This window comes from Carassius auratus, chromosome 38 (genome assembly GCF_003368295.1).
Source record: "Carassius auratus strain Wakin chromosome 38, ASM336829v1, whole genome shotgun sequence".
Lineage (NCBI taxonomy): Eukaryota > Metazoa > Chordata > Actinopteri > Cypriniformes > Cyprinidae > Carassius > Carassius auratus.
This window is the reverse complement of record NC_039280.1, coordinates 1,370,537-1,382,081: the sequence shown is the minus strand read 5'-3', so window position 1 is coordinate 1,382,081 and position 11,545 is coordinate 1,370,537. Positions and strand designations below refer to the sequence as shown.

At 35.3% G+C, this 11,545-nt stretch overlaps 1 protein-coding gene across 1 annotated transcript in view; it reads right to left on the bottom strand.

Moving 5' to 3' along the window:
* Positions 1-7,735: 7,735 nt before the first annotated feature.
* LOC113057494 (leucine-rich repeat-containing protein 27) overlaps positions 7,736-11,545 on the bottom strand; it is an 8,024-nt gene continuing 4,214 nt past the window's right edge. The window contains exon 5 of the mRNA XM_026224919.1: positions 7,736-8,020. Coding sequence (XP_026080704.1) covers positions 7,905-8,020 — 116 coding nt within the window. The 3' untranslated portion in view covers positions 7,736-7,904. The remainder of the gene's footprint in view (positions 8,021-11,545) is intronic.

Here is an 11,545-nt window from a genome sequence, read left to right as displayed (position 1 = left end):
ATGTCATATTGTAGGTTCTTCAAAGTGGCCACCTTTTGCTTTGATTACTGCTTTGCACACTCTTGGCATTCTCTTGATGAGCTTCAAGAGGTCGTCACCTGAAATGGTCTTCCAACAGTCTTGAAGGAGTTCCCCGAGAGATGCTTAGCACTTGTTGTCCCTTTTGCCTTCTGTCTGCGGTCCAGCTCACCCCTAAACCATCTGGATTGGGTTCAGGTCCGGTGACTGTGGAGGCCAGGTCATCTGGCGCAGCACCCCATCACTCTCCTTCTTGCTCAAATAGCCCTTGATGCCTTCAGTGTGACATAGTCATCAAAATAAAGAAAACTCTTTGAATGAGAAGGTGTGTCCAAACTTTTGGTCTTTGCTGTAAAATATATATTTTATACTGTAAAACTGTGTGTGTGTGTGTGTGTGTGTGTGTGTGTGTGTATATATATATATATATATACACACACACACACACACACACACTTTTGCACATCCTGTCATACCAGTGACTGGGTGTTACTGCAATAGACTTTGCAGCATTAAGGTTAACGATTAATCGATTATTTGATCATTAATTTAAACGACGATCGATCATGGAAATGATTGAAAATTGACATCCCTACACAGAAGTATAGAAAATTCTACATTGATTTAAACATTTTTTTGCAAAAAACGACACTGATATCGGATCAGAATTACTGTCTCTTCTCATAGTGACAGCCAATCACATTAGTTTTCTGGTATTGCATGCACTTGATTGGCTTGCGTCTGCGCTTGGGTATTTGCATAAGATGTTCTGACTGGAGGACGGCTGCATTGGCGCTTGAAAAGTCTTCAACTTCTATTTAGAATTAATTTCTAGAATTAATTTCACCATCCTTGACGTCACTTCATTTAAAAGTAAACGAGAGGCGTTGACGCCCCGTGTGATGGGGCGTTATATGTCTGGATACCGCTGCACAAATCTTTCAACAACGAGAAATGTAGTTCCTGCACGGACTTACATCCAGGACAGCAGAATGGTCAGGATGACCTGAAACACATAACCAACTGAAATCAATTTAAAAGTATTTAGTCTTGCCTGAGTGATGCTGAAACAACCAGGTTTAGTTTTTCACTCAGGAGAAACTGCTTCCATGAAGAATGATCTCTTGATCCTGGATCCTTGCTGCCATCCACGCAGAGATGATTTGGAGGATATGTGGTTGTGTCTAAGGGGTAATGAATCAATGTTACAAGAATACTGATCCTGTAACTTATGTAAATGTTTTCAGTACCGAACAAGTCAGGAACCAAATTAGTACCAGTTCTTGAAACCCATCTCTACTTGTAATAGTTGTCTTGTTGCTGCTGCCCAGACTGTCTCTTCCCCTGATGATAAATATATGTGCTCATTTTAAAGCAATAAATAATACATTTAAATTACTAGGTGGTAACAAATATATTTCCTTATAAGGAACTGAATCATGGACTCAACTGGTGGTTGTCAGGCCCTAAAAAAGTGAACAATTTGTTTACTTTTTGTGAAAGAAAGTATCAGATCAATTTGAGAATTAAACTAGCATTAAAAAGCATGCATGTGAAAAACACCATCAACACCAATAATGAACAGATGACAGAATTTACAAGCCTGCCACTTGAGGGAGAAAGGGGGAATTTATTAATCCCACATAACGTTACACTGAACATGATTTCGGCAGCCTCGGTCTAATTAACGTTAAACTTTATATTTAACGTTATATCGGTTTATATTCAAGTTCACAGCATGGCTAGCATGAGCATCATCAAGCTCCAGCAGCAGGTATTCAAACAAACTAATTAACGTTACTACGGTTAAAAATTGAATAATTAGAAAGTTAATACTGTATAGTTTATAGTGATAAATTTCAAATAATTTAAAACAGGTAAGGTTATATTCGATTTTTACAGTTAACGTTACCTTAGACCACCTCTGAGACTGCTTTTGAGCTAATTAACCAAACAGAGCATTTATTTATTAAATTGAAAGAGAAAACCTACAAAAATACAAAATTACTACTCCTCTTTCATGGCATTTACCGTTGTATCAGTTAAAATCTATGAATAAAAGTAGATTTATAGGACTTACCTTTCCTAGCTCCGTGTCCGTCCGCTGGAAGTTGACCGTTACAAAATGACGGGCACGCGCACGTCGCGCACTTCACTCAGAAAGTGACGTGCCCTGCTAGTTTAAGGTTTAAATGTTCTTTTGTCCCGTACTCTCTTTCATTAACAAACATTATCACCATTTGCTAAGTAAATTGTTTATTTTATTTTATTGTTCTTAAACTGATGGCATATATATATATATATATATATATATAGATATATCTATATATATATAGATATATCTATATATATATAGATATATCTATATATATATAGATATATCTATATAGATATATCTATATATATATATATATATATATATATATATATATATATATATATATAATTATTTTAACGTGCTTGATTAATTTTTTTGTATATTTCCCAAAGAATATGCTGTTCAAATGGTATCTTAATAATAATAATACATCTAGTGCAATAATATTAAAAGTTATCTGAAGACCAGCTGACCACGTTGCTACAACGTCCCCAATGGGACTAACTAGCGACGTCTTTTGAGTACGTGCCCTCAACGTTTCTGGGAAGTTAGCCAAGATTTAAAAAAAATGGAACTTTACCACGACGTCCTCACAACGTTGCCATAAAGTAATGTCCGCTGACCAAATGACGACTAACTGGGGACGTCCTCACAACGTTCTGTGTTTGCTGGGTGTTGCTCACCCGTTGCTCTCCGACAGCTGCCTCGTGTAAAATAAAATGGCGGAAATGTTTATCGCGAGATTTGGCTAAAGTGATCTAGTCACGCAATGGCATTAGTCCCAGTAGACATGTCTCAGTAGTGTTTCAATTGTGCCATCTAGCGGTTGGGAAATGCAATTGCATTTGATTAGATTTTTTTTCGTAGATTGTATATGAATGTTTGACAGAAAATATATATTAAGCTGTGTAAGCGAAAACATTTCAAAGACTAATATTCTAGGTCGCTGGTCTGAATCTGGGCCAAGCCTTACGTAGACCAGATTGCCTTGATTTCGCCAGGTGGGCTAAAGCAGACCGCATATAGCCATAGACAGTAAAAGAAATGGACACAGCGACCCCATTGGAACTCAATTGAGACAAATGAAGCCCAGTTTTAGCGTTTTTTAGCACTTCCGTTTCTGACGCGCAGACTCAAACGAAGCTTGACGACGTCAGCAACCTGTCTGACAGATGTAAATCTTCTAGTGGCTGTGCGTGTAAACTACCATCGTTAATCTTGCAGAGACGGCGAGCTTGAGCGGGGAGTTCTTTGTCGTGAGTGAGCAGTAAGTAAGTATTCTGATTAATTATTTTGTATAGTATTTTAAAATGTAACGCCAGTACGCCATATTAAGTTAATTGCCTGCGAGCTTCTCCTCCTGTCTGTACGGTAATGCGACAGAGAGACGATGGTTATGACGCAATCGTTAGCCTATTTTTTACAAAAACTGTTTATACGGGGCCATAATGTAACATAGAAGGTAATGGAGCCCTTTATACATTGTCGTGTATCTTTAGAAATAAATAATGGACAAACAGAGTCTTTAAACGCCTCAGATGTAAAGTTATTCGCTGTCAAAGTGACGCCAAAATGAATGGGAGTCAATGGGAATGCTAACGCAAGTGAAGTTCTGCTAAAAGATGGCAGCCCCCACCCGACTTCAACTTCCGGTCGAGTTCCTTGCCCCTTGCATATAGCCCGTCCAATTCGGAACTAAATCGTGATCGACCATGCCGTGAAATGACGTATTGAACCTTGATATCATACCAATGCGAACATGATTGAATATTAGCCATTTCATGCACTGCCTGGCAAAAAAATACAATTAATCAGTTTTGACAAAAAGTGGGCTACAATAGCCGGGTCTGAATACGAGCTAAATCGTGGCTACGCACAGCCTACACATATAACATGTAAAATAAAGTAAACCAAACAACTTGTAATCACGGTAGACTCTGCGTACATGATGGAATATCATACATCTCACAAGTTATTTTGCAAAAAAAATACATTTATCCAGATTAAATGTTATTTGGGCTAAAAGTGGGTTACACATTGCCGGACTATATCTGGTCTATATTTAACCCAGACGTTGAAATGACGGCTATTGCTTGCTGGGTTACCTTTCTGCTGTGTTTGGTCCTCACGCGCGTCTGACGCTCCGCCCCTCACACAAGCGTTTACAGCGCTAAATTAATCATCTTTGCTAATTATTATACATTTACTTCATTGTCAGCTTCAGGTACTTCATTTATTATTATTGTTCAATCAACTGTTTGAAACAAAAAAAAAAGGTTGTATTTCAGTAATAATTCAAAATTATCAAAATAAAATATAGCAAATAATGGTTTATATTTTAATATCCTTTAAAATATAATTTATTTCTGTGATGTGCAGCTGTATTTTCAGCATCGTTCCTCCAGTCTTCAGTGTCACATGATCTTTAGAAATCATGAAAATATGATGATTTATTATTAGAACTATTAATAGTTGTGCTACCAAATATTATTTTGGAATCTGCGATACTTTTTTCAGGATTCTTCGATGTATAATTTTTTTTTTAAAGAACAGCTTTTATTCAAAATATAAATCTCTTCTAACAATATTAATCTTTGATATCACTTCTTATCAATTTAACACATCCTGAATAAAAGATTCTAAAATCTAATAAAGAATACAATTTCTTATAAAAAAAGAAAGGATAAAAATGTACTGACCCCAAACTATTGAACTGTAGTGAATATTGTTAGAAAATATTTATCTTTTAAATAAATGCTCTTCTTTTTAACTTTTTATTCATCAAAGAATCCTGAAAAAAAGTATCACAGACTCCCAAATAATATTTATCAGCAAAACTGTTGATAATTCTAATAATAAATCATCATATTATTCTGATTTCTGAAGATCACGTGACACTGAAGACTGGAGGAATGATGTTGAAAATACAGCTGCACATCACATGAATAAATTACACCATGTATATTAAAATAGAAAAATGTTAATAATATTTCACAATATTACATGTTTTCCAGTATTTTTGATCAAATAAATGCTGTCTTGATGAGTAAAATAAATTCCTGTAAAAAAAACATTAGAAATAATTCTGATCCCAAACTTTGACCGGTGTGTGTGTGTGTGTGTGTATAGCACTTACACACTAATGCCCCACCATGATAAACGTTAAATACTCATCTGAGGAGGAATATAATTTATATAGGAGGATATAATTTTATATGCGATATTACCTTTTCTTTTCATCATCATCTTTAAGAGTTCATGATCATTTCTGTTCAACTTTATTTCTCAGTTGATAAATCCATCCACAATTCATAAAACACAACACATGCAACTTACTGTCATTGAAATTATTTAAAAATCAAATCGACAGGTTAGAAAAAAAAGCCTCAAGTCCAAATATTCAGTTATCACTAATGAACTTTTTGACAAACACTTCCTGCTTCGATGTACAGATCTGAATTTTAAAAAATCACAAACAGCCCGGAACAGGCTCCGAAGTGCCGATCTGAATCAACCAAGTCGCGAACAGGCTCCGAAGTGCCGATCTGAATCAACCGAGTCGCGAACAGGCTCCGAAGTGCCGATCTGAATCAACCAAGTCGCGAACAGGCTCCGAAGTGCCGATCTGAATCAACCGAGTCGCGAACAGGCTCCGAAGTGCCGATCTGAATCAACCGAGTCGCGAACATGCTCCGAAGTGCCGATCTGAATCAACCGAGTCTCGAACATGCTCCGAAGTGCCGATCTGAATCAACCGAGTCGCGAACAGGCTCCGAAGTGCCGATCTGAATCAACCGAGTCGCGAACAGGCTCCGAAGTGCCGATCTGAATCAACCAAGTCGCGAACAGGCTCCGAAGTGCCGATCTGAATCAACCGAGTCGCGAACAGGCTCCGAAGTGCCGATCTGAATCAACCGAGTCGCGAACAGGCTCCGAAGTGCCGATCTGAATCAACCGAGTCGCGAACATGCTCCGAAGTGCCGATCTGAATCAACCGAGTCTCGAACATGCTCCGAAGTGCCGATCTGAATCAACCAAGTCGCGAACATGCTCCGAAGTGCCGATCTGAATCAACCGAGTTGCGAACAGGCTCCGAAGTCCCGATTTGAAAACTTCGACCAAAGAATGTAAAAAAGAACTCTATTTCTCTAATAACTCTAATAACTCTACAACTCTATGAAAGACTCAGATCACGTATCTAAAAATAAATCGCTATAGTAAAAGAGAAAAAATAAGAGGAGTGAAGTTTTCTGCTGTGTTTGGTCTTCACGCGTGTCTGACGCTCCGCCCCTCACACGTGCGTTTACAGCGCTAAATTAATCATATTTACTAATTATTATACATTTACTTCATTGTCAGCTTCAGGTACTTCATTTATTATTGTTCAATGAGGGTCAACTTTCTGATTTCTACATCATCTGAAAGCTGAAGAAATCATCTCTCCATTGATTTCTGGTTTGTTCGGAGGACAATATTTGTCTGAGATACAACTATTTGAAAATCTGGAATCTGAGGGAGCAAAAAAATCTAAATATTGAGAAAATCATCTTTATAGGTGTTCAGATGAAGTTCTTAGCAATGTATATTACTAATCAGAAATGAAGGTTTGATATATTTACGGTAGTAAATTTACTAAATATCTTCATGGAACATGATCTTTGCTTAATATCCTAATGATTTCTGTCATCAAAGAAAAATTTATAACTATGACTCATACAATGTATTGTTGTCTATTTCTACAAATATCCCTGTGATACTGATGACTGCTTCTGTGCTGCAGGGACACATGTTCTATTCGATTAAACACTTTCTGAATAAGTTTAAGCAGTACATGGATGTTTATTGCTCTTTTTGCTCTGTGCACCTGGAAACAGTTCCTCACATTTTCACTGTGTTTCTACATTGAGCTCCAATACTGAGGGAATATTTGGTGATTTTCCCATAATACCCCTGATCCTCTGGGCCATGGCAGACGCTGATTACTGTGGAAGCACACACTGAGGTTGATGAAGAGGATGATGGTCACAGCGCCACCTGCTGCTCGATCTGAGAACAGAGAGCATCCCAGTCACGTGCTGTTCTTCATCAAAGCATCTGAGTCTGTCTTCTGCTGAAAGATCCCAACTAAAGGAAGAAACAGACTAACTTCCTCATTTTTACAGCATTTTAAACGTTATTGCTGGTTTATTTCAGTGAAGATGTTATTGATTTCAGTAGGGAAATTCCATCAAAACTTAACTAAAACGAAAAAATAAAAGCATTTTTGTTACATTAAATAAAATAAACAATGAAAAACTTTGCCAAGGCAACATTCTTAACTGTTGAATTCTATTTTCCTGTTTATTTCTGTAAAGCTGTATTGTTTAAAGTGCTACAGAAATAAAATTGTCAAAACTGCAAAATAGAAACTCAAAACTGTGAAATATAAACTTGCAATAATGAGAACAAAACTCTAAATTGTGAGATAAAAAGTCACGATGTCCTTTTAAACAGTAGAAACAGGCTTCCATATAAATTTGTTTTTATTGCCTTTAAAAAATAATGATACAATAAAAAATACATTTAAAAAAAAACTCTTTGTTCATGTTTGAAATGTGACCTGGACATGTTTTTGTGTGATTGATCCTAAATTTGTATTCTTTAGGATGAACCCGTGAAATGCTCATTTTCCTAGTGCACAATAAATAAACACACACACACACACACACACACACTAGCTGCAGGGCTCGTTCTCTATGATGTGCTGTTGTTGTTCTGGATCTGGCAGACTGAGAACATGAAGTGAAAGTCAACACTGCTTGTAGTTTACTCCACTATCCACATGATGACAGTAAAGACATGAGATGATCAGACGAACCATGTTTCTGTCTGATCGTGTGTTGAGGATAAGGAAGTCTTCAGATCCTGAAAATAGACCATACATAACTTCTCAGTTTACAGATCTGACACTTCTGGAAATATTAAACTTTATGTGTCTTTAACATTCAGAGCAGCACTGAGAGTTTGAGAAACACACGCTTTCTGAACGTTGATCTGTTTGAGTGACAGGACAGTGACCAATCACATGAGCTAGGGGCGGGACTATCGGTTTGACTGACCAATGACTGAGCTGTAGGAGTTATTATTTTGTTAGTTATCATTTTTGTTTGACTGGATTGATGAAAGTCTCCATATCAATTTATATAAGTTATACAACACTCTTCAATATATATGTGTGTGTGTGTGTGTGTTTGTGTGTATAATTATATGCAAATGTATAATTATGTTTATATGATCATTAAATGGTTATTTCATACAACGTTATATTAGTATCATTAAGATACTATTCGTTTTTGTCAAAATTTAGATTTTATGTATATATATATATATATATATATATATATATATATATATATATATATATATATATATATATATATATATATATATTAGTGCTGTCAATCGATTAAAAAAAATTAACTAATTAATCGCACAATTTTTTAATTAATTAATCGCGATTAATCGCAAATAAAAGACTGAAACTTTTTGGATATGTAAATTTAAAATGTTAATAATAAATGTAAACTCAAGACAAAGAAACTATTTAAATTCAAAATATGATTGTTTATTGGAATTTTTGTTTAACTTGTAACACAGATTTTCTCATGTAAACAACATACCTGCAATAAACCATCAATATCCTCCAAATTAACTGTTGGCTTGAAAGCCATATTTATTACAGAAATAAAAGCACAGGCATGTAAGTACCATTTGAATTTCAAAACAATCAATGCCAATAAAAAACAAAAATGATTTCTGTTATGTTGATTTCTAAGTGGACTGCAAAAAAATTCCAAAGTATAGTCATTGCCAGTGCTTTAAGTGGGCCGGTACGCACCGGTACTCAGTACCGCCACTTCCAAATATAGCTCTTGAGCGTACCGCCACCTCTCCGTGCGCCCAGAACGTGCTTGTAGCGTACCGGTACGCTCATTTGGACATCTGTTTTAATAGAGGTTTTAATCTTTTTGCCGATTTTCAGAGCGCCCTTCACAATGCAAGCTTCCTAATTCATCCCACCCAGAGCAGAAACTACATTACCATTCACCCTTAAGTTATACAAGTGAATAGCGCATGTGTCGCTTTTCCCACTGTTAAGTGTCAACAACTCAACGTGGCCGGAGAAGGTGTGTGAAACTCGTTGTGAGTTATACTAAAGTCGTCCTGCAGCCCCCGCTGGCTGCTCATTGGCTGCAGCATCTTTTTTCTAAGTTCTAAAAAAATACCGTAGACGGCAAGGCACAAATTTAGATATTCATTTATCTAATTAATCTATTGCCTATGCACAAAGACAATATTATCTTTTTGTCCCCTTTTTGTTTTAAAGCTTGATGAAGAGAGAGAGCGCAAGTTGCTGCAGCTGAGGAGGACAGTGATGCACGCGCACAGGAGTGATTGACAGTTCGCGGCACTGTGTACAAAAAATACTCCGCTACACAATTATTTCCTTATTTTCGTTTAAGCTTATTAACGTTAGCGTTACAGAAAGGTCTGATTTACGCACTGTTACAGTCATTGTTTTTGTTTTTTTTAAACAATGACATTTGAGTTCATGATTTTAATGTTGCTGTTTCTTGTGGCAGACTGAAGAGTAATCCGGCAGAGTTTTATACTGAAACTTTCCGTCTAAAAGTCCTTCCTTGGTCTTATCCATATTTCTTTGCACGTTGAACACACATAGGCCACAACTGGAAATAAAAAAAACTGCAACCGCGTTAATTGCGTTATTTTTTTTTAACGCGTTAAATATTTCAAATTAATCGAATGCGTTAACGCGCTAATTTTGACAGCACTAATATATATATATATATATATACATATATATATATATATATATATATATATATATATATATATATATATATATATATATATATATATATACATATATATATATATATACATATATATATATATATATATACATATATATATATATATATATATATATATATATATATATATATATATATATATATATATATATATATATACATACATATATATATATATATACATATATATATATATATATATATATATACATATATATATATATATATATACATATATATATATATATATATATATATATATATATATATATATATATATATATGTGTGTGTATATATATATATATATATATATATATATATATATATATATATATATATATATATAAATAATTATTATTATTTTTGCTTTCCTGTTAATTTAAGGAAATGTTTTAGTAAATTGTGTTTTATTTATTTATTTATTTTAGTTTTTGAAATATGTCCATATAGTTTTTGTAAATGTTGCTGTTGTTGTACAGGTTTTGGACGTTCTGGAAGTGACCATGTTTTCTCAGCACATCGAACGCTTTTCTCTCAGAAGAAGAAAGGAAATGTGATCGTTGAGGTCTGTGTTTAGGATCCCCGTGTGTATGGATCTGAACCTCCTCTCTCACACGTGTCTGTCTTCTCCTCTGCTGATGACTCTGGCCTGATTTCTCTGCTCCCAAAGCAGCTCCTGGACTCGAAAATACATATAAACACTCCAGCATCCCTACAGCGTGTGCTTAGAGGAGCACTTCACATAGAAACACTGAAAATGTAACCATCCAGGATCAGGAGGAGTGTGTGTCTTCATCAGGTTTGGAGAAATGTAGCACTGCATCAGTGTCTCATCAATGGATGCTCTGCAGTGAATGGGTGCCGTCAGAATGAGAGTCTGATAAAAACATCCCAATAATCCACAGCTCTCCAGTCCATCAGTGAACATCTGGAGAAGACACGAGTGTTAAAGTTAAAATGTTTTGGATTGTGATCTGTGCAGATTTCTCTCCTGATTCAGACCTGAACACTTTTTCACTGGAGGAAGTGTTATTCTGGATTATAGACTCTATGTGTTTGAGTTAAAATCATCTTAATGCTGGATGTGTTTCAGGTTTTGTCTTCTCCAGATGTTCACTGATGGACTGGAGTGCTGTGGATTATTCTGATGTTTTTATCAGACTCTCATTCTGACGGCACCCATTCACTGCAGAGCATCCCCTTATGGAAAATATGTTTATTCAAGTGTGTTATTAGTATACTTCTTTTAAACTTAAAATAGGAAAATATGCTTTTAGTTGACTTTTTATGTACATCTCCGAAATGGGCTTTATGTGCTCCTCATAAATATACTTAAAATGACATTTAAGCATTTCCAAAAAAAAAACACAAGTGAAGACGAAAAAGAAACAGCAGATACTAACACATGTAATCTAACACGATCATCTGACATGAAACCGCATCACAACTGTCACGTTATGGAATAAAATGTCGACCAATGAAAACTTAATACTTAAATATATTCTTGAACTTTACTTAAGTAAACATAATAAAATACATTTGAAGAATACAACT